Genomic DNA, 23,103 nt, shown 5'->3' on the forward strand with positions numbered 1-23,103 from the left:
GGGACAGGGTCCATACAAAATCCGGCATTGTCCTTTATTACGGGCAACAAATTATAAGGGTACAATCGTAATTCATGCTGTTATATTCAAAGTTATGCTATTTCATAACCCACGACACCTTTGTCCTCACTAAAATTTAAACTCACATATGATATCCACGTATGATGTCCACGCGAAAACATATTGTTTAATTTTGGTGTGCGTATCTAGGTAAGTAATTAATTACTATTCTATTATATAGGTACTATATTTCAGAACTAATTAAATTTTCGTTTCAATTCTAACTACACAAAAGTTCACAGACAACTATGCAATGCGTAATAAATTGGAAATTAGGAAATGTCATTTCAATAACCATCTATCAATAAAATACGGAACGTCTAACAATACACTATCAATACGCGTTTCATTGTATTCAATAAAAAGTTTTCAAATATCGAAATCATAAAACCTATTTGGCCTTAACCATAGAGAATACAGGCAACAAAAAAAATGTGTTTTTTTTTTAAGAGTGTTCCATTGAATTTAAATAAAATTGAAGTCTTTATTTGGCGGCAAATAAAAAGTTTTGCGTGCATCATTTGTTAGAAAGGAATTTCCTGCATTTTCCATATTCAGAGTACATTTTGTTGAGTTTTAACACAATTATAATTAATTAAAACAATGTTCAGGCCAGAAGAACAGCAAGTTGAAATATGCTTACTAAAATCTAATTTGGAAGAAATTGAAAATGATTTAGTCGTCCAGGTAAGTAATGATTTATGCAGCTAGTATAATAACAGCTAAGAACGATAAATAATGTATATTGTGACTATTGCAATAGCTAAAGAAATAGCTATTGCAACCCCTTAAAGGTCCTTGACGTTCCCTAATAGCAAAATTACATTTTAATACACATTTAACATGTTTGCCTTTTGTGTGCTATTTCTCACAAGTTATTTTTTGGTCCAAAGAAACTAATTAGAAGTTAAACTATTTTATTACCGAATATGAATATTGATATTCAGAAAATTGTTTTTAAATACCTAAGTAATGGAATTGTTCAAGAAAAGTATTCCTAAGTTTCTCGAATGAGCAATACGCTCACTGCTGTTTGTCATGGCCTACGTAGCTATCTAATTATGTATGAAATATTTTGGATTCTAACTTAGAAAAATATCTTTTATTTTTCGAGGTAAATTTCATCCAGAGACATTTAGCAGCTGGCAACTACATAATGCCATATGCTTTTCAATAATGCCTTTTAGGCCTAGACTTTAGATAATTAAATAAGCTGACTGGGAATACCTGTTTCCGATTAAACTAACTAGGGTATTAAAGTGTCACTGGTCCGCTCTATGACACGTATAATACCGAATGTCACTTAACATAATATTGATACACCCAGTTATATGATAGTGATGTTATCTGTAACGCTTCAGCGCTCAGCATTACCCGCATTGGATGCGGAGAACGAGCAGAAATACCGGGACACGATGACCGCGTTGCGAGTTACCCGTTCATTGAACACAGAAATTGAACGGCTTAAACTTGAAAATGGTAAGTTTTACCTAGCCATTTTTTTTCAGCATTATTTTTACTGAAGCTTGAGGGCTGCTGCGCTTAATCAGCCTCATTAGGTTTGCCAAACAAAGACTTATAAATAGATGTCAAATAATAATAAAATAACAATGTGACTACACACAGACGAACAACCTACAGACTTTACAACTTATTTTACAATAGCATTTTAAAATGATACGTTATTTATTGTATGTTCACCAATCAATCATATTGACCGCAATGAGCTATTTCTTCTGATAGGAGCGTTGTTTGCTCCAATTCATACATCATCCGCGCTTCGGTGCGGACTAGGAAAGGGCTAGTCAGTATGACTCGGCTAATTTCAGTGGCATTAAAGATTACCGCAGTAAATTTTTGGGAACGTGATTAGTGCCCCTAGCACATCAACAAAGCAAAGTTGCGCGATAGGTAGATTTTTGAGTGACGTTTTTATACACCTTAAAATAAGGAGCCAGCATGACGATTGCACATATTTGAAAATTGAAACATTTCCTGACATAACTATTCCTTTATGAGATATTTTTGTTAAATACCAACAGTTCAGTTTCCACAAGTACCCAACTAGAAATATAGGTAGGTAATGATACTACTCGTAACTTTCAGAACACACGATTTGAACGGACTCTAGGAATTTTCTTATTGAATGAGTGCTCAACTAGTCATATGATAGGAAACATCAATTTATGGGCCTGACTGGCGTAGATATCAGGGTAGTTCATCTGTAGTAGCGGAAAACCTAAAGAATATTAGACCTACAGAAGATTCTAAATTGAATACACATATTAGATTTGTAAGCTGTTTTGTTACAGTTCGATTAACTGCAAAGCGTATGCAGCTGAAACGCCAAAGCGATGATATAAGCAACAGTGTGGAGCGGGCACGGGAGACTCAAAGTGAACTGGCTAAGTCAGTGGAGCAAGAAGCACAGGAAACAGAACTCCTTATGTAAGTTAGAAGTTTGTTACTTTAGGTAATCAATGGATTTCATTAATCTTTGGCGGCGATTAAGGTTCGTACCTTTCTGAGTTAGCATGATTTACTTAACATGATTACTTTCTCAATGGATGCATTAGGTAATACATTTATTACATTTATTTCGGTCACTAATTCAAGTAGGTATCAGATACGTGTGCTATATACGTTATTGGAAGGCCTATAAAGGCTATACCTAGCCACCTATTGACACACAGATTCCAACCCTTTATCTACCTGCCTTTTCAATTATAAACAGAACAAAAGTCTCGGTGACATCCAATACACATAGCTACAAGAACGGTTCACTGGTTTTCTATTGAGCCAACACCTATTCATTATTTTCGTTGTTACTTTATTTACATAGGATTTAATTCAAATTGAGTATTGTGTATTTGTACTTTAATGGAGTTTGTCAGCATTCTTATATATAAAAATATTCAAGTAATATAAAGAAAAAACACTTATTGTCCAAATATTATAAGATAGACATCGTTACCGATCTATAGGTATATTTAAATCTACTCTACTGTTAATGTGATCTTCTACCCAAGCACAATATATCGGTATTTATGAAGCTAAGTTTCCAACAACTAGATAAGTCATTATAACTACATAATGAAGTATCGCTTTCACGTGTGTGTAAAAATAATGGGAATTCTTAGATCTTAAATATTTCGCACCTACTCCACACTTCGTCATAAGATGTTGCTTCAACAAATTCTTAAGGCGCTTAAAATTCCCACGTATTATGGGTTGTACTTAATTAACATCTTAAATAAATAAGTACCGAGTTGATACTCCAGTACTATACTTAGTTTTTTTTTTTAACTAGGTACAATTAGGGTGTTCTGGGATTAAACCTAAAACAAGACTTCAGCTTGCTACCTTTTTTCCTTTGTCCGTCAGTGTTTTCCATGCATGTGATTGCAATATCCGTTAACACATTCACACAAACACGTCCCTTTTTATCAGCTCTTTCTGGCATATACTTTTCTTAACCCTATGTATTTTATCGTTTTTACTGGTCATATTTGTAAGTTAGATTAGCTTTATAAAAATTACTTTTTCACAGACGTCAATATGAAGACACGTTACAAGAAATAGCAGATCGTTTCAGGAAAACTCGTGGTTACTACGTAAGTTTTTTTTGCCTGTTGCTTACTTTTAATTTACCTATCGACTATATAATTTGTTTTACTTATATGTAGTATTATGTTATTCACTCATTCTGCAATTATACCAAAACATTAGGAAACAATAAATATTACGTACATATTTTGATTATAAAACAGCATGAAGAAGAGGTTAATAAGGAGACTGAAAACGTCAATGCTAAAGTCTCGGAACTGGAAGATGAGTTGCAAAAGCGACAAGCAATGGTTGACGAGTTAAAATCTCAACTCAACCAGCTCAAACCATCCTTACCTGAAGATCTTCTTGAAATCATGTGAGTAACTTTTTTAATAACCAGACTTTATTAATATTCTCCCAAAAAAAGTTCGTTAAGCTAAAAAAAAGTTTGGGACACTCAGCACGTACCTATTTCGTTTTCTCCAAACTCCTTATAAAAAATGCTATTCGATTGACAGTCAATCCCTACGCAAAAGAAAAACGAATCCACAAAGGGTCTTATTTATTTTGTTTTTCTACTGAATGGCTGTTGTCGTTTGATACTTGATGAACATTATTGCTTATTGTTTCCAGGCCAGTTTTTGACGTTATTCTTGACTGCAAAAAACATAACTTTTATAGCTTGAAAAAATATTTTTAAATGGTAGTACAGTCGTAAGTTTGTGAAGGGTCACCAAACCTGTAACCTCATTTTCTGAACGTTCTTGCATTAAATTGGTGCAGACACGAATGGTTCAAAGAAGCTATTTCAAAGCAATACTCATACCAGGTGTCGCAATTCACAAAATGTGATTTCCAATTTTGATTCTAGATCGGATCGAAAATTATTTTTAGTTCAAACATTTTGTCTCCCGTCAAGTAAATAACGTAATTCAAAATCCCGACAGACAGAATTGACTATGCAAGTATGTTACAGAACAAAGACTTTTAATTATATTTCCCTTTACAGAGGTAAAGTGGAATTAGATGCAAAAGTAAAGGAGCTCACTGAAAAGCTTGAAGCATTAAACGATAAACACAAGTTACTTGTTAATCGGAACAATTTCATGAATTTCTCTACAGAAAAGAAGTAATTATTGTAAAGTTCTCTATTTTTATAAGTAGATTGTAACAAATATTCACATGCATTACTATTGTTTAAACTTCACTTAATTTAACAGATACTTTAGTAATTGGTATACTTTAGCATACTTAGAGAATGATAAAATATAAGAAAACAGACAGATGTAAAATTCCGAACGAAGAATTGAGAACGTTTTCATTCAATTATCAAATGTAACAAGCTCGTACTTAGATACAATTTAAGCTACAATTTCAGCTGTGTTGTAATTTTCCCGTTATAAGTACGTATTTATCAAATTACTCATTACTTTATCAAATTGGATCTTTTGTATTAAGTAGAGCCCTGAGTAATAGCATCTGAGTACCTACATAATAAAGAGAAGATAGAATATTCCGGGTTGTTTGTTTTTCTATAAACTTTTTTCCTTGCAGCTTTTATTTTCATCTAAACTTCATGATGTTATAATGAAGTTTTAGAAGGACTTTAGATAACATGAACTTTCTAATGAACTAAAAGTTGGGATAAGTATGTTATCACACAAACTCAGACTATTTGCTTTTTTTGACTCCGTATCATAAAGTATTTACAAGCTAAAACAATATAGGTATTACTGAAAATTTTAACGCACATTACACTTACATTGAGGTTTTTAATTCGTGATTCTGATATTAAATTAACAAAGACAAAACTAGTATTTCCTCGCATAATTATTGTATCAAACTTTTCTACGAAAGGTGCTAAGTATAAGAATCCATGTAAGATCTTATGGGCACGTATTGATCATTCACAAAGTGCAGTGGGCGGTGCCTCGTGTCGGCTCCGTTCCATTGTTGGCGACAGTCCAGTTGTTAGAAGACCGTCTCCTGTTACACCAGACGCCGGCACCACGTCTTTCATAACTTTGATATATGTCGGCGAACTAGATACAATACCTCGTATCTTTGTTCACAACTGAAGATGCGCTTTCATTCACCTCCACGTTGTACGTAAATAGACAACTAAAAATAGCTGGAAGGTGATTTAAAGAAAATGCCCATTTTATTTCAGTTTAGGTTTTTTATTGCTAATCTCATTTCTTCTTCACACGAGTATTTAAGTCTATGTTTCTTACACGTAATTCTTATCCTACATGTGTACATGTGCTTTATCAGATAACATGCGCATGTATAGCAATAATGTACTCTGTGATGCACATGGCACAAAGCTTCATGATGAAGTTTCACTATCAGTCACACTTTCACTTAATAAAGTAGTACTACCTAAGTAAGCAGTATTTAGTAAAGTACCTAGGTTAAAAATAATTAGTGGAGAACTAAAAAGTTTGTGCCAGTTTGTTTCACAACGCGGGGAGAATGTCCACTGCTGTGTCCCGCCGACGCTCCTGAATCATGTTGCTCTTTATGTTCACGGATGCTGTGAAGCCCGTGAGCGACAGTTTTTACTACCATGGCCGCGTGTACCGCTTTACCCTGAAATCATAAATTTTATGAGTAATTAACATATTTGCGATATATGTAAAACTGTATTGTTTATATCGTACAAATATTAAAACTGTTTAATGACTAAGTATGAATTAATTTATTGTATGTACAAATCAAATAAGATATTTTTCCTTATCATTATTACATTTTCCCTACACACACATGAGTAAATAATAGATAAATAACAGGAAAACTTAGTCTTAACTCGTTTAATAATGCATGTTATGATCTGATTACAATGAGTGCATTATAACGTAAAGGCAAACTTCATTTGTGGAAACTATATTTGTTCTATGTTTAAACTTTCTGTCGTTAAAAATATAATAGCTATATACTAAATTCAATTTGTATAAAATTACATACCACTCCTTCTCTGATCCTCTCGGATAAATGTTTTTCTGGCGCTGGAGCCGGACCGTAGCCGCTGACGGCCGGTGAATTTGACGGAGCGCTCGTCACTTCACACACGTGCGAACATAATGCTACCACAAAAACAATTGCCACAGCGATCTTCATCGTGCCTTCCTATCTTAACACCAAATCACATTGAAACAAATAGATTTGGTTCGGCTTTTATATAAAACGCGAATTTATGAAAAGGTGGGAATATACGCAGCTTTTGATAGCTCTAGCCAGTTTACATCTTCATAAAAAATCCTACATATATAAATCGCGTAAAAACCCAACACGAGCAATTTGACATAAGGTTCCATAGATTATTATTGTTTATTGACTGCCTCGTTGGTCTAGCTGTCGCAAGCGCGGCTGCTGAGCACGAGGTCTCGGGTTCGATTCCCGAGTCGGGCCGAAATCGCTTTGTGGGTTTTAGAAGACTTTCACAAAGCAGCCCGGAGCCTGGAAGCTGGTGATTGATACACCCGTGCATCGGAGAGCACGTAAATGTCGGTCCTGCGCCTGATCTCTCTCCGATCGTGTCGGATTACCGTCCCATCGGGCTATGAGAGTTAAGGAATAGGGAGTGCACCTGTGTCTGCGCAAATGCTCGTGCACTATAATATGTCCTGCGTAGTTGGCTAATCTCCTTACATGAGAACAGCCGCCGTAGCCGATAATCGGCTAGGAGGACATCATCATTGTTTATCTGGCTACCGCAAAATATTTCCATATTTCTACACTAAGCCAACAAGTTATTAACATTTAAAATTATGGATTGAGCAATAAAATGTATAATCAATTTCGATTAGTACTAAAAATAGACTCATATATACGGGAAAAATATTTTGCGTGTGTGTGATTAGTGACTGTTATATGAACTTTAAAGTCAGTCAATTATAATTATAAATAGTATAATAAAAAACCTATATCGAAGTCCAAAGAAAATTGCAATCTTTTCAATTACTCAGATCTTATTCAATTCAGCCATGTCCTGCGCTTCTTTAATTCTTAAGGTTTCCATTTACTTAAGGCGAGGAATTGGTCAACAATAATTCCATAACCGGCACGCGCATCTAAGGCGCCAAAAGGGGTCGGAGCGTCTGAGCGGGGCGAGGATAACAATACGCGCGCTAGCTTATAACTAAAAGTCGTAAGCGACAAAATGGTTTTGTAATTTTAATATTTAGAAATGATAATTTAATAAAAATTCCTACTACAATTTTAAAGAGTATGTATATACTCAACTACTAAAAAAGTTAAGAGGCTTAAATCGGTCCCGTTTGCCCATAATATGTGAATCTCTTTTTAAAAAGAGGTATGTTTGATATATTTTTCTCTGTTATAAAAGTTACCTAATCATGTTTCTACAACTAACAAAATAAGGTTTATATCATGAACTTTCAGGTAACCAAGTTGTATTTTGATCCGTTTTGTATTTACTGAGAAAAATTGACATCCTTGGCGCCAAAAATTCCAATTCGTCCTCTTAAGTACCTATTCCGTCTATAATATGCGACAAGCGTACATGCAGTAGATACTAAAAGTTCATACTTAAACTTATGTAGGAATGGGTACTCCTCTGTACCTTAGAAAAGATATACAAACCAAAGTTGCGTGAATTACAGTAGGTTTTCACACATTTTATTTAGTACTAGCAGTTTCTCATGTCCCCTCGGAACTACTGTCCGTACCAGGATAAAATATAGCTATGCCAATGTAGCTTTCCAACAGTGAAAGGAATTTTTCAGTATTTTCGGAGTGTTTAGGGTACAAACAAACAAACACACAACAATAGAAGTATAGATTATAATGTATTTTAATAGAAGTAATGATTAATAACTATAATTGACAACTTTAAATCTATGATATTGCACGGTTATTACATTCTTATTTTTATAATTTTATTAATTAATTTATGTCTATAATATAATATAAGTATAATATAAGTATGTTATGTCAAGCACATAATGCCTATATTATTTCATAGCATAATACCAATATTATAATTGTAAGAATTCTGATTTTGAGTTTATATACATTTTACATTTAGAGTTGAACAAATCGCATGTAAGGCGAGCCCTAGTCCTGCAAGAACATTGTGTAATAAGTATTAGAATAATCATATTGTGCAATTATTAAAATTAGTATTCGCTAAACATCATTGCGCTATCTAATTGGGAGCATCATTTTTTTATTAGTAATAAAGAAGGCTTACAGACTAATGACATAATATGGGTAAACAAATTATTTTGAACATTGCTGATAGCAAATAGGCTTATGTTATTGTTGTTATAGGATTTTTTTACATTACCTACTAAATTATGTTGACATATAAAAATACCTAACGCTACGATAATAGAAAAAAATAATAAATCAAAAATCGTCTCGTTAGTATTTGCCTTGTCGTGCTAATGGATGTACAAAATAGATCAACTCAAGTCGTAGGTAGATGAATAGCTGAGTTCGGCACTTCACTGCACTCAAAACTGATGTTTGATGCCGAGTGTAACAGTATTCATTATGTACGATCCATTATTGTTTATGTACGAGGGGCATATCTCGGTCGGCCGGCGTACACGTAATCATATTGCAGTTCTATATCGTCGCGTAGCTCGCGCTCGCGTATCTCCGCATCGCATTCCTCTCGCATCAGCATGTTTACGTAGAACCGATTCCAAAACTGAAACAAACGTGTGTGCCAACGTTTTACTTCATTTTCATAAAACTATTTTCAATGTTCGAATGAAATTTTTTCAGTTATTGAATTTCCCAGATCTGGTAATACTGGTCTTGACCCACAGAGTACATTTGTATATGTATACCTGATACAGGTATCAGCTATATAGGTGACTGTCAAACTTTCGTTCACAGTTTTTCCACCTGTCAAAGATATGCCTTGATAGATTGGTGATTTGGTTTCAAAAAAGTTGGGCAGGTTCAAAAATCGGCGTATAAGGGCGGAGCTAGGAACTTTCCTCGTCCCTCAAACACTCGCATGCTTTCGATTTACGACTTGAGATTTTACGTTATGGCATCTCTGCTTGTCATTACTCTCCATGATCCCGGCGGACTTGAGTGGTGGCGAACTGTACTCACGTTGTCTTTAGCTGGCTGAGTAGGTTTTCGTGGGTGACGGAGGCAACGTATGCAGGTCACTGTGATGATCGCCAGCAACAACACCACCACCGATGGTACCATAACCATAAGGATAGTCGCTGTCAAATCTGGAAATAATGTGTCTGTATAACTCACGGATCTGTGTGAACAACGTGCCTGCCAGACAAAACTGCTTGTGCATGTCACTATCGAGGTACATCCTGATTACCCTGCCTTGTAGGACAGATTATTGGGCCGATTTTTGTAGGATGTTCTTACTAGGATTTTCTGACTGTCTTTTTGTAGGACTTGTACGTTGCACTACTGCTATCAGTGTGTGATTTTTCTCCTACGAAAAATTGGTCATCGACCGTTTATCGCACGTGGGCAGGCAGTCTTCTACATCAGTTAGACACACGGATGAGCTGTACGCATGCAAATTGCTGCGTTGGCTGACTTTATACTTGAGTTTTGAACAGTCATAGTACTGTCAATCAATAAATGCAATAAAGATATTTTCCCTCTCATACACACTAGAACATGAATCAGCTGCATAGCTACACACAGTGTGACTCACTCGAACTGGAGGCAACTATCTCTGGCCGATCAGTAACACCGAAAACGCTCGTCACCGGCTTCCTAGTGGTTGTAGACGATGTCGTCTTGGTTACATGTGTTCCGTTTCTTTCCAGGACAGAGGCTACAAACAATTAATTCAAATTACTACTCAGAATGCAATGTAATTATAATGATACAGTCTACGCCTCAACGTGCAAGAATAGAATGTTCGTTTACTAAGACACGGTGAACATTAAATTATTTTTGGTGTTGAGTATTGGGAGGATATAGATGCTGGTGCAAGCGATATAGCATATTTTTATAATAAAGAATTGCTCGTGAGCATATAAACTACAGAGTGTCGTAGGTACGTACCTGTTGTGACGTTTGACAAACTCACCACAACGCTACAACTTACGACGCTCTGTAAGCAAACTTTATCTGAAAAATAAAATTGCAGTTAACGATTCCACATATTATCACGTGTTGTTCAAGGGCTGAAACATTACTGCGCAACGCTAAAATCGAGTTTGCGTTGCGACGTGCATCGCCAAAAAGAGCGTTTTAATAGGCTAAAAAAAATCTTCGTAATTTTTGATAGTTCATAGACGTGTCTCTACCATTAATAGTCGCAGGACAAATTGCTTATTCGTTACTAAGAAGACATTAACCACTCTGTTTTAAATATGTATATTCAGGCTTAAAGTAAACCTTCTGTGGAAGGAATGTATCTAATACTTAAGGACCAAAAAAACAGATGTATAGCAACAACTTGAGATAGGTACTTGGATGAAGTAAATGAAATCCATCCAGCGTCGTCTGTATTTTATTTAATTCGAGCCTGCCTCGTTGTCTAGTGGTCGCAAGCGCGACTGCTTATGTCTGAGGTCTCGGGTTCAACTCCCAAGTCGGGCCGAAATCGCTTTGTGGGTTTTATAAACTTTCAGAAAGCAGTGTGTTAGTCTGGAAGTTGGTGATTGATTTACCCGTGAATCGGAGATTACGTTAATGTCGGTCCTGTGCCTGATGTCTCTCCGGTCGTGCCGGATTGCCGTCCCATCGGGCTATGAGAGTGAAGGAATAGTGAGTGCACCTGTGTCTGCGCAAATGCTCGTGCACTATAATATTTCCTGCGCAGCTGGCTGATCTCCTTATGTGAAGACAGTCGCCGTGGCCTGGACGTATTATACATATAATACGAGGTATGTAGGTACCTGTTCTTGAGAGCGGAGTTTTATTTGAAACAAATCTTCCTTTGACAACGATAGGTGATATGCATATGTTTTCTTTCGTACATATCTTCAAAGTAATACATAATATAAAGGTATTTTCTAAATTAGAGGCGACTGCATAAAAATGATTTGAGGCTGATGATGACAATGAGGAGTTCGAAATATAAAATTTCATTTTATTGTCTGAAACGAAAAAAAAAAAAATAACTTTAAATCAGATAATAATCAGAACCACCTAGCTGTTAGGTAACAAAAATACACAATAGTTGAAATGCAGATTAAATTATTTCTTGTATACATTTACTTCTAATAAGTCGGAGATAAGTCAAAGCCGCGCGGATCAACGGTCGATCCGTGAATCGTGGTGAACAGGATTAGTCATTTAATGATATCTCATCAAAAACTTACTAGTGTACGGTGTTACACGCAAGTTGTCATTATTGTCCAGTACTATTAAGAAGAAACTTAATTTGCTATCGGAGTGAAAATGCAGCTTATAGCTAGCACCAGTATATACTTGTAGCCAGGTATTTTCTGAAAACAAACCTTTTATTTTAACCTCACTTACTATACCCTATTCACGGAGGCATGAGGCAAATTATTTGAAGCCATTATTTGATCAGTGTATTAACTTACGGTCATGCAATCTTCTATCATACACAGTTACTTTTAGCGCCAGATTCGATGGACACAATAGAATAAAAAAAATATTAAATAAAATAAAAGAGGAATATACATTCACAATCACAAACATCATGATGAGCGAACGCACTCTTTAATTATATAGGTACATATGTAAATATCGCAAAACTCTTGTCCAAACTCTAAAATAATAATAATAATGTCGGTACATATATATCCTCGTTATTATCCTTATTACTAGCTTTTAAGGTTGGTTGTTATTTATCTATCAGCCATATTGAAACCATGGCGTCACCGATTTATTTTAACTTCACTCATGTAATGACGAATGGCGGTTTCAATTTATTCCCGTACAAACTTTACGTCTTATTTTGACCCTCTTATGGATTATAATTCCGAATATCGTTTCTTATCTGCACCTTAGGTCACATAACGATTATTTCTTCCAAACTTCAAGTCTCTGCGTCCAATGATGCAGGCTGTAGTCTGTTGCGTCAGTCAGTCAGGACAAAGAATTTGATAGATAGGTATAATAAAATAACAATAGATAATATACAATACGTGTATTATAGACATAGACTGATATGACGAGACTTAGACTAGACATTAGACATTATTAAAATGTTGTGGAGGAAAACATTTACTTTTAACTTAACCTTCGTAACTTTTTGGTAGATTTTAAAAAAATATAATATATTTAGTGCCTCTTTTTTGGCTTGAAGAATGTGTAGACATCATGCGCCGTGCTCGCTATGTTGATCGCCCGGAGTCCTTTGCCCTGAAAAGATAGTTTAACACTGAGTAAATAATAATGTTCTGTCTTAAAGTAAATCATCATCATCATCATCATCTCAGCCATAGGACGTCCTTTGCTGAACATAGGCCTCCCCCTTAGATCTCCACAGATACTTACCTGTTGGAGGCGACCTGCATCCAACGTCTTCCGGCGACCTTTATAAGGTCGTCTATGCAAATGAATATTAATAAGTAATTAAAGAAAGAGTCAAATCTACCCAAACAATAATTAAAACAATTTCTATGGATAAAACCTTATCATTCAAAAAAACATGTAGATGCTAGAGACCACTATTTTTAGGTAGGTAATAGTTATCAACTTCGTAGTCAATATTGTAAAATATTTTTTAAATTCCCTGAAAATAGTTAGCACTTCGTATAGTAGGAATTTTATACTTTTTACTAAGTATACCTATTTAATTTTATTTACTTTTAAACCTGCCGAGGTAGTTTGTTTGCTTGAATGCTCTTATCTCAGGACCTAATCACTGATCCGATATGAAAAATGTTTCAGTGTTAGATAGCTCATTTAATCGAAGAAGTCTATAGAGGCTAACCTGGGTCTGCAAGAAATACATCCCGCTATGGATATAGTTTATATTCAACTGAACAATAGCATTCTGGTCAGTCTAATTTACTCCTATGATAAATGTGTATGAACGACAATACTCACAATTGCTCTCCCCGCTTTTTTGATAGCACCAACTGGTATTTTTCCTGGCGCTGCCTCAGAAGGCACCAGTAATGCAATCACAACAATAAAAATTACAAAAACTTTAGTGAACTTCATGATTCTAATTACTTCCAACTGGTATTTACAAGTAGACAATAAATTATGAAGTATTATAACTACTGAACCAAGTTTTTATACACTAAGATAAACGGACACCGGGACTTTACAATTCCCTAAATGGTGCATATCGAAATCGTGATGAAGTATGTAAACTTGTGTTAATTTCTGTGAATTGCGCATCTGAGGGATTGCGTCATTTAATATTCTAGTGATAAATATAAACATTGAGATAAATCGAACTTGTATCAGTTACTCTGGGCATTGGTTAATACCTAATGTTATGTGAACGTACGGGGAAACGACCTTCCCGCATACCTATCCTACTAGATATACCAACTCTAAGATCTAGAAACGAACAATGCACTACAGAATATCAAAAGTGATAGATATAATTCAATTTCAATATCTAAATTTGATCCCGTATAATGATCAAGCTAGATGGTTTAGTTTTTTGGTAAATAAATACATTCGTTTAACAAAAACGTGAATCCCAAAAAAATTTGTTAGTAGGTACCTGGTACAGTATACGTGAGTGTGAGCATATTATACATAACCGAACAATGAGGAAGTGACCAAAGGAAAATGCCGGCCATCGACTCATCATGAATCACGCTTCAGTGGTTGTGTTGCCAAATGTCACGTCAACGGACGTTCGACGGGATGTCCCGCGTATCAGCTCTCTAAAAAGGCCGAAATACTGGTGACCCTTAATCTTATGTATCGAAAAACAACATTAAGACATATTCACCGTGATTACAGAGCATTTTCCCTGCACTATACATGAAGATTATTTCATCATTATTCAGCAATTTTATTTCCTGACACGAAATAAAAAACGGATCTGCTGAGTAAATCAATGCTTACCTACCTTCTAGAAATTCCTTCAAAAATAAATTAAATACTCAGATCAAACCAAAACTGATCAGAGTCAATATTTGTCAATTCGATCGGTATCACGCTAGCATTCCTTCTAAAAATCATAATGAAAATTGGTACCTATAGAATATCCCGTATGTCAGTCCACATTTCTATAAAAGGAATAGAACAGGCATTTAGGCATAAGTACGATACGCTCTATGTTTTAAAATTGGACGGTTTTTTTTTATAAAAAACCGGCCAAGTGCGAGTCGGACTCGTGCACGAAGGGTTCCGTAAATTACAGTTAAATCAACCTATCTCAAAAACTATAAGAGATACTTTGATCAAACCAAAAATCGTTGAAAGAGTTAATTAGCATGCATCACCTCTATTTTTTTTAGAATTTTATACCCCGTAGTTATAAAAATAGAGGGGGGGGGACATACTTTTTACGACTTTGAGAGCTGATATCTCAAAAACCGTTCACTTTAAGAAAAATGTTTTTTAGAAAACTTTATATCATTTTAAAAGACCTTTCCATTGATACCCCACACGGGAATGTACATCGAAAAAAAAAATTTCATCCCTCAGTTACATGTATGGGGGGCCCCACCCCCAATTCTTTTTTTTACTATTTAGTGTCATATTTTTGTAGCGGTTCATACAACACATATTCCCATCAAATTTCATCACTGTAGTACTTATAGTTTCCGAGTAAATCGGCTGTGACAGACGGACAGACGGACAGACGGACAGACGGACAGACGGACAGACGGACATGACGAAACTATAAGGGTTCCGTTTTTGCCATTTTGGCTACGGAACCCTAAAAAGGGTAGCTTAAAATAACTTTTTCCACTATTTGCAGATTTGGATAGAACATACCTAAAGCAAATTCGCATCAGTACCTTTCAGTGATTTCTAAATATTAACATCGACCTCTATGCGAGTATTGTATTTTCATTATGATATGCTTAGGTACATCATAATGAAAATACGCCACTTTGTCAGTAGTTTATTTTAGATGAAAAAAATATATGTATATCCATTAACACATTATACATATATAACATTGAATGAAGATTTCATAATTACCTACAAAGGTAGTAAAATATACACGTTTATAGGTATGTTAAAATCGGCAAGATTGATGGATTTTGTTTAAACATCGACTGTAACACAATAGCCAATATGGACACTTTCTGACGTACATTGATAAATTACTTACCTACATCAACATTAAGCTACTTCGTCTTGTTGAAATGTAAATGTTTTAATTAATTCATATTTTATAGTGACATTATTACTTAAAATACTTATGTAAAAGCATTTTTTTCCCTAGCCAACTTTGTTTTATATAAGAACGAGATGCATGTATGAAGATGAAAGACGATGTCAACATAATAATGAACAAACAAGACCTTTGTACCTATGTCATTTATTTTGGTCGAGTTATCAACTGAAAACGAAACATAAAGGTAGTGTCTAATGTTTGCCGGGGTTTTAAACCCTCTCTCTTCGTGCCTATTCTAGTTTTCTCTTATTTGAATGGGCTCAAATTAATGTTCAGTGGGTTCAAAAAATTATATACAGTTTCCCTTTGATAAAATTACAATTTGTTAAGTTTCAGTGGCTTTGTAGTGTGATGCTGAAAATAAAGCTTTAGGTATAAACTGAAAAATACATGTTTCAATCTCTACAAATATACGTTTGAAGCGGTAACCACTATAACACATGTTTAAGGTCGTGTGAGCAATTTAAGTTTCACCTGCGTGATTCTGTAGGTCATAATGAACATCATTATAATTTGATACCTACAAGAAACAACAAAAACGTGTCGCCGGTCAAAGTTCATATAATTTTGTTAGAGAAGCTCATTGGTCTCTTGATATCTAACTACAAAAGGTTTTCCACGTTTTTTGTGATGTTTTGATACCCGGTAACCTTTGCACTACCTGTTTTGCTTGGACTTTGTCCATTAATAATAACATCAAAAATGTAGAAAAACTGGTTTTAGAATTCCCCGACTGTTTGGCAATATTTTTTTTCTTTAAATAAAGTAGGAATACGTGCTAAGCTCTATTGATATAAATAGAAATAGACGATCATTATTAACAGGTTTTTTTTAATACTGGTTAAATATTAATAAGCAAAAGACTATTTTTGACGTATTTTCCAATCTACCATAGACAACTCTGCTTCTTGTTGAAAAGGCCTGCGACACTTAGCACAGTGCCTTTATTTATTCTCATAGGAGCAACTTAAATAGGTAGGTATTCATCTATTTAATACGAACATAATATCGCCAGTCATGATTTCTCACAGTCGTATTTCCTTTAATTTAATGCCATCCACGTGGCATCTATTCTAATGGAGAATTAGCAACAGGTGCACTTCTTCCCTCAGAAGGTATTTAGTTGCTGTTATTGCATCACACTAGGGAAAATATTATTTGACGCTCTCAGGACACAGAGCATTCACTCACATGTCTAAAATTATCTTATGCATGTTAAAAATGTGTGGCAATAGGAATTACGAGATTTTTAAAAAACCTTTCGTTGTGTGAGAGGAGCCCAGTGCCCAGCATTCTAATGATAAAAAGGCTGATGATGACAAAAACATCTAATAATCTTATTTGCATAAAAATTATAAAACTTGACGCTACTAGATAGTGATGTGCACTGTGGTTATAAATGTGATATAATGATACCGAGTCAGAACTTTTCAAGGATTTCCTTCTTCCTCGTTCATTGTTTGCTGCTCTGCCAAAAGGGCTGCATTTTTTTTTATATCCATATCTTTATATGCATGCTATTGCTAATGCGAGAAAAACAATGTGCTCTTTTAAATAACAGTGGGTATGGAGTTTCCAACCAGCTCTACTCTCGTAGTTGTATTTGAAATGATAACTGTTAGCTCAATATATGTCTGTAATCAAGTATATTTAAGCTCTGGACCTTATGTAAAATGGAGTCCGTCTACCGGTGGTGTGAAAATATTTTATGTAACATTGGTACCAGATAATATAATTACTTCACAGTCAATGAGACAATTTTTAAACAACCTAAAACGCCTCAATAGATCAATAAATTCTCACAGGCAGATGTTAGCCGAATATTCAGCAATTTATGGAATATTTGACGCATCGCCGAGAGCCGAAACTGGTCAAAGTATGAAACTTCGTGAGACCGTCGAGCCTGTGGTTTGGCTGTATCTCGGCAACCGTTTTGGACGGTAACCGCGTTAGGGCCACATAGTTTGTTAAACCGTTCAACGCTTTTTGGTATCAAAAAAATGATTTATTTAGCAAACGTAACATATACAGATTACAGTTGCGATTGATTAAGTTTCAAACGAATACACAAAATAAATTCTGTGTATAAAGCAACACAATAAGTTAGTTAGCACTATCACAAATAATATACACTCTTTTGCAAAAAAAACGGGCACCTTTCCGAAATCTTAGTTTTAAGGACTTTACGTGTATTTCAAAGGGTTTTGATGATTGTAGTATGTTTCTAGCATCAAAAGGGTTAGCCAAGCATGCATGAGAGTGTATTCTAAATTTGAATTTTGTACAATTGCTAAGAAATTGGTTAAACCTTGTTTTGGACTAATTGCTGACAGAAAGTTCGTCGGTGTTTCGAAAAGTTTTTGAAGTGATTTTCAGGAAAATGATAATGCAGTTTTAATTAATGATTAATGTACGTTTTTGTTAGATCAAAACATTTTTGAAAAACTATGCGTATTTGTTAAAATTTTAACCTGCTCTAAATGGGTTATACTGATGGTTGATGGCAATGTTAAGAGTTTCGGTATTTTAGTGTAAAGCGTTCTATTGTTTAGATATTGTACCCACGTGTTTTAAAATATCGCTTTTTCATAATTAAACACTATTTAGAAGAGTATCAGTACCTTTGGCTGCGACAAAACCAATTTAAAGTAAGCAGTGCCGATCACAACTCGTCTCCTAACAGACTGTGACATTTAAAAAATACCAAATTTTGTGATAAATGTTAAAATTAACCACATGAAAAATGATGAGGAGGGTTAAAGCTATCTGAAAAGTCAAATTATTGCCGCGTTGAAGGTCTCGATAACTCCATAGGTATCGGGTTACTAAACGACGATTTAGCTGAAAGGGAGTCAAGAATTCAGAATTATTGGCCAAACGTATGTTTCTTAAGAAATGAGCAGATAGCCAATTATTGTTATGATTTAAGCAGGAAAGTGCTGTAGATGCCAGAAAATCTCATTGTAGGCAAGTTTATTTAATAAAATGTCCGTGGGATGAAAACACGCTATATGAACGCTCAGACTCATAGATCTTCAGTGGTCTACGGAGTTTCCCAAGAGACGAGGTTGTTTAAAAATCAGTGATTACGAGACCTTAAGACCTCGTGCTCACAGTCTATGCGCTATTTTCTGTATTTTGTAAAATTTCAAGAGTTTTAAAAATGTCAAAGTCCGATAGGAGACGAGTTGTGATCGGCACTGCTTACTTTAAATTGGTTTTGTCGCAGCCAAAGGTACTGATACTCTTCTAAATAGTGTTTAATTATGAAAAAGCGATATTTTAAAACACGTGGGTACAATATCTAAACAATAGAACGCTTTACACTAAAATACCGAAACTCTTAACATTGCCATCAACCATCAGTATAACCCATTTAGAGCAGGTTAAAATTTTAACAAATACGCATAGTTTTTCAAAAATGTTTTGATCTAACAAAAAAGTACATTAATCATTAATTAAAACTGCATTATCATTTTCCTGAAAATCACTTCAAAAACTTTTCGAAACACCGACGAACTTTCTGTCAGCAATTAGTCCAAAACAAGGTTTAACCAATTTCTTAGCAATTGTACAAAATTCAAATTTAGAATACACTCTCACGCATGCTCGGCTAACTCTTTTGACGGTAGAAACATACTACAATCATCAAAACCCTTTGAAATACACGTAAAGTCCTTAAAACTAAGATTTCGCACAGGTGCCCGCTTTTTTTGCAAAAGAGTTTATATGTTTGAGTAACTGTTTGTGGACTTAGAACTTTTCCAACAAATGTGAATAAAATGTGATGCTTGTTCTTGCCATGAATTCTGTTTTGGTAATATAAAGAACATGGTCTGGTTTCGTTCTTTTATATGTTGACTGAATGAATCATACGATGGTATCTTACATAGTAGGTGCCTATATGGATTCGTATTTTCCTATTCTGCCTTACCTACTTTTTACATAATTATATCAAAATTACATTTCTGAAGAAAACCAATAGAATAATTCTAAGATGAAAAATAGCAGGAAAATCCAGACCAAGCACGACTTACACCTGTACAGACGGTTCCTCTTATAAGATTAACTTATTACTAAAAAGGTAAGTATTTATGCCCAAAGAAATCAAAATTCAGTTACCGATGTAACAAAAAGGAATAACGTAGGTACGAGTATTACCTAAAGATTGGGGTAGAAACGGAAAATGGGAACTCCATTTGAGGAAGAAAATATCAGGCACTCTACGAGAGTGTCACTATCCAAGAGATTGGCTTGAACTAAAGTAAAATATGCAACAGCTGCTTCACAGGGATGAGAGGCCTTATTTGAATAAAATATTTTTAGAGCTAATCCCGAATATAAATCTGAGCTCAAACCCAACGTGCTATGGATGAAGATTTATAAATTCACTCTTCAATAAATTTGTGTTTCAGACTACACGGTTGCTTTATCTTCATTTTAGCTTTTCGTAGTAAGAATTACGATGGATAATAGTAATTTCAAGAAAACGTTGAATTATTGCTTTGTTTTGATTAACTAGTTTCTGTCGGCTTTTTGATCTAGTACCTAATCACAAATACCTACGTCTAATATGCAATTTTGTGTGAAGCGTAGATAATCAAACTTTTGCATTCACTGCCTGCGTTACCTGCCGATACCTTAATCTTACCTGATATCTATCTTACCTGAATCTTCTAAAATGTTGACAATTCCAAACTGCAAATGCGGTACCTAGAAAGCAATTAGTGTCGGGATTCTCCCATCCTACGAATCTTGGTGTTCTTGTTCTTGAGTTTGGCATGATTGAATATAATTGTGTACGTGACCTGCCTTACCAGACACATAATTTTCCTTACCCAGACAAGCTCTGAAATGAGGTGGAAAATTCGTTACGTAAGCACTCATTATCTCATTATTAGTGCTAGAACATCGAAATCAAATAAATAGATGGATTCTTAGTGGAAAATATCACTTGTGCCATCTTCCTCGATCACAACGCGTTATCCTTTCATCAAGTAAGCAAACTAAGAATATTTTCAAAATGAAATTCATGGCTTTCTTCGTGGTGATTCTGGCAGCATTGGCGATGTTCATAGGAACGACTGAAGCCAACCCTAAAGTGAAAGCGGGGTCGGTTGTTGTAAGTATACCTACTACATTATTTTGACAATATAGTTTAAACAAAGTGATTTAAAATTTTTATAGAATACTGTTTAGTGGTTATCCTCGAACTCATCATACAGTGTCTTAATTAAAGCTTGATTATTTCACTGAAAGAAGTTTAGCTATGAACATTTTCGTAGGCGTTGCCTTGCTCAATAAAAAAACTAGTGTTTTCAGTAAAGCTCCTCTTTTATCGCGTAACTATCAGTCTTTTAACAGAAAGCACTAGCTTCACAATGTCCCTATACAAAAAGTACTTCTAGGAATGATAAACCTACATTTCCTAGTATGTGCGTATTAAATAGTCTTTGAAACAACATTGTACATATTGCCTTAAAGCCCAGGGGATTTTTACAATTCCTAGACTTTACAGTTCCATTAAGGGTCAATTCCCACTGAAAGAGCAGCGGCCGGCAGCGGCCGGAGCACGGACAATGTAAGAGCGCGGCGCGGTGCGGCGCTCAAGCACTTGCATTTGCGGCCGCTGCCGGCCGCTGCCGGCCGCTGCTCTTTCAGTGGGGATTGACCCTAACACAGGTATATGATTGACCATCACCCTACTGCGAAAACAAATGTTTAAATGTTTTCTTAACTTTTGTTCCCTTTGCAGAAGAACGGTCTTCGCGTCATTAATGCAGCTGGCACTGCGCACGATGCTTATGAAGCTATAAAACATAAGAAGCAAGGCTAGAGCATCTCATGCTTAGGTCTTAATTTTTTTTTATATTCATAGTGTATTTTTAAAGAAAATATGTATTATTGAAAATAAATGATCTAGTAAATATGTGCATTTTTATTAAATACCTAATACATTATAGTTCAATTTGTATGTAAAAAGAGAGTAGATATAGGTTTGCAATTCTCTCAGCAATTGAGCTTGCCTAAATGGCCTAATACGAAGTCAAGATTCTTATCGCCCTCTGAATTCAATGACCACTGAAAGACCAACAAGCGATAGTAAGGGTGTTTATAGTATATTAAACCACATTACATATTGCCCTTATTATTTTATTAGTGTGGAAACATATTCATGGCGGTTCAGATACTAGGTACACGTAGAAAACACGTCCATGTGTGAGCACTGTCCACTATATAGAAACTTTTATTATGATTACTACAAGGAAAGTCTTTAATAAATATTGTGAATAAAATAAGTAGCTTACAATTTAAAAGCCGCTCATATTCGCATAAAGTTTAATTAAGCTGCCCAACTGAACATTGAATGCAGTTTCGTTGAACATCATTAACACTCTTTGTTTGTGGTATACCTAATTAATGCGAATATAATTATAAATACGTATTATTTACTCAGCAATACACCAAGATAATTCCTGACTGAAAAAAAAAACGTTAAATCTCTCATTAGACTAGGTATGACGATAATTTTAAATAAATCACTCTTGTTTGTAAACCGTTGAAACAATTGATTTGTTCGTTTAATCTCCATCGTAAATGCTCCCAAATGTATTACTTAACTAGAGCAACACAATAAAACTTCGACAACAAATTCCGCAATTACTCGGCAATACTTTAAAGTAGGTACATTTGCGCTAATCCAATACAGAGTCCCTTCCTAACCACTTTATTTATCATTAATTAGGTTTGTTAATTGGCTCACAGTTATCGGTAACCCGTTTAGTAAACTTTAGCTTAAGTTAATTACTTAATGTCTTATTCTTCTTTAATCGAGTTATGACTAACTTGTTTTAATTTTCTGTCTAATCGAACATGCAGATACTTTTTTTATTTTCCACTTTTATTTCAAGAGTTTTACCTACATGCATTAAAGTGACAAGAAATAAACAGAGATGGAAAGGTTTGCAGGAGGTCTACGTCGACAACCCAAAGGCCGTGATGGATGGACCTGCATATTATTAACAAACTCAAGTATATAAGCAAAATTATAACAGGAAACAAGAGGTTTTTTTTACTTATGTTAAAACTGTTTATTTATCTATATTAAAATGCCTGTAGCACACCTCCGCTGCGAAACCCAAAGGGCGAAACCGCCCTATGGCAGACAACTGGCGGACAACGGGCGGAGATGTAGACGGCGCCTAAGCAAATGAGCGAAATCGTGT

General features: G+C 35.0%; 4 protein-coding genes across 6 annotated transcripts in view; 3 read left to right on the plus strand and 1 right to left on the minus strand.

The window, feature by feature from the left end:
* The first annotated feature begins 565 nt into the window (after positions 1-565).
* Positions 566-5,182, plus strand: LOC110370320 (lamin-like protein). Its single transcript, XM_021326066.3, has 6 exons — positions 566-747; positions 1,422-1,539; positions 2,373-2,508; positions 3,611-3,674; positions 3,831-3,985; positions 4,619-5,182. Exons 1-6 carry the CDS (start codon positions 664-666, stop codon positions 4,740-4,742), a joined length of 681 nt encoding a protein of 226 aa, XP_021181741.3. The 5' UTR covers positions 566-663; the 3' UTR covers positions 4,743-5,182.
* A 1,983-nt stretch (positions 5,183-7,165) lies between these two features.
* Diap1 (Death-associated inhibitor of apoptosis 1) overlaps positions 7,166-23,103 on the plus strand; it is a 141,308-nt gene continuing 125,370 nt past the window's right edge. Inside the window, exon 1 of the mRNA XM_064035467.1 lies at positions 7,166-7,176. The gene's annotated coding sequence lies outside the window, so the exon portion shown is untranslated. The remainder of the gene's footprint in view (positions 7,177-23,103) is intronic.
* Positions 8,564-12,838, minus strand: LOC110370287 (uncharacterized). 3 transcript variants are annotated; one of them, XM_049847502.2, is made up of 7 exons: positions 12,132-12,838; positions 11,904-12,029; positions 11,478-11,678; positions 10,639-10,704; positions 10,283-10,405; positions 9,706-9,833; positions 8,564-9,289 (listed from the first exon to the last, which is right to left on the minus strand). In XM_049847502.2, exons 1-7 carry the CDS (start codon positions 12,250-12,252, stop codon positions 9,149-9,151), a joined length of 906 nt encoding a protein of 301 aa, XP_049703459.2. In that variant the 5' UTR covers positions 12,253-12,838; the 3' UTR covers positions 8,564-9,148. The 3 variants fall into 3 exon arrangements, with proteins under 3 accessions (XP_049703459.2, XP_049703458.2, XP_063891645.1); XM_049847501.2 differs by having other exon boundaries at positions 10,271-10,405; XM_064035575.1 differs by lacking the exon at positions 11,904-12,029 and having other exon boundaries at positions 10,271-10,405.
* On the plus strand, positions 20,822-21,747 carry LOC126056119 (moricin-like). The gene is made up of 2 exons (XM_049847787.2): positions 20,822-20,999; positions 21,633-21,747. The coding sequence occupies exons 1-2, from the start codon at positions 20,901-20,903 to the stop codon at positions 21,711-21,713; spliced, it is 180 nt and encodes a 59-aa protein (XP_049703744.2). The 5' UTR covers positions 20,822-20,900; the 3' UTR covers positions 21,714-21,747.

The sequence above is a fragment of the Helicoverpa armigera genome, chromosome 7 (genome assembly GCF_030705265.1).
Source record: "Helicoverpa armigera isolate CAAS_96S chromosome 7, ASM3070526v1, whole genome shotgun sequence".
In the NCBI taxonomy this organism is placed as follows: Eukaryota; Metazoa; Arthropoda; class Insecta; order Lepidoptera; family Noctuidae; genus Helicoverpa; species Helicoverpa armigera.

Bases quoted from the DNA above. Each gene is read 5' to 3' on its own strand.
- LOC110370320 (XM_021326066.3), top strand. From the start codon at position 664: ATGTTCAGGCCAGAAGAACAGCAAGTTGAAATATGCTTACTAAAATCT. The intron at 1,540-2,372 runs GTAAGTTTTACC...GTTTTGTTACAG, and splicing joins ACGGCTTAAACTTGAAAATG to TTCGATTAACTGCAAAGCGT. The intron at 3,986-4,618 runs GTGAGTAACTTT...TTCCCTTTACAG, and splicing joins GAAGATCTTCTTGAAATCAT to AGGTAAAGTGGAATTAGATG.
- LOC110370287 (XM_049847501.2), bottom strand. From the start codon at position 12,252: ATGATGTTTGTGATTGTGAATGTATATTCCTCTTTTATTTTATTTAAT. The intron at 12,030-12,131 runs GTAAGTTAATAC...GTTTGTTTTCAG, and splicing joins TGATAGAAGATTGCATGACC to AAAATACCTGGCTACAAGTA. The intron at 9,290-9,705 runs GTGAGTACAGTT...CGTTTGTTTCAG, and splicing joins CTCAGCCAGCTAAAGACAAC to TTTTGGAATCGGTTCTACGT.
- LOC126056119 (XM_049847787.2), top strand. From the start codon at position 20,901: ATGAAATTCATGGCTTTCTTCGTGGTGATTCTGGCAGCATTGGCGATG. The intron at 21,000-21,632 runs GTAAGTATACCT...TTCCCTTTGCAG, and splicing joins TGAAAGCGGGGTCGGTTGTT to AAGAACGGTCTTCGCGTCAT.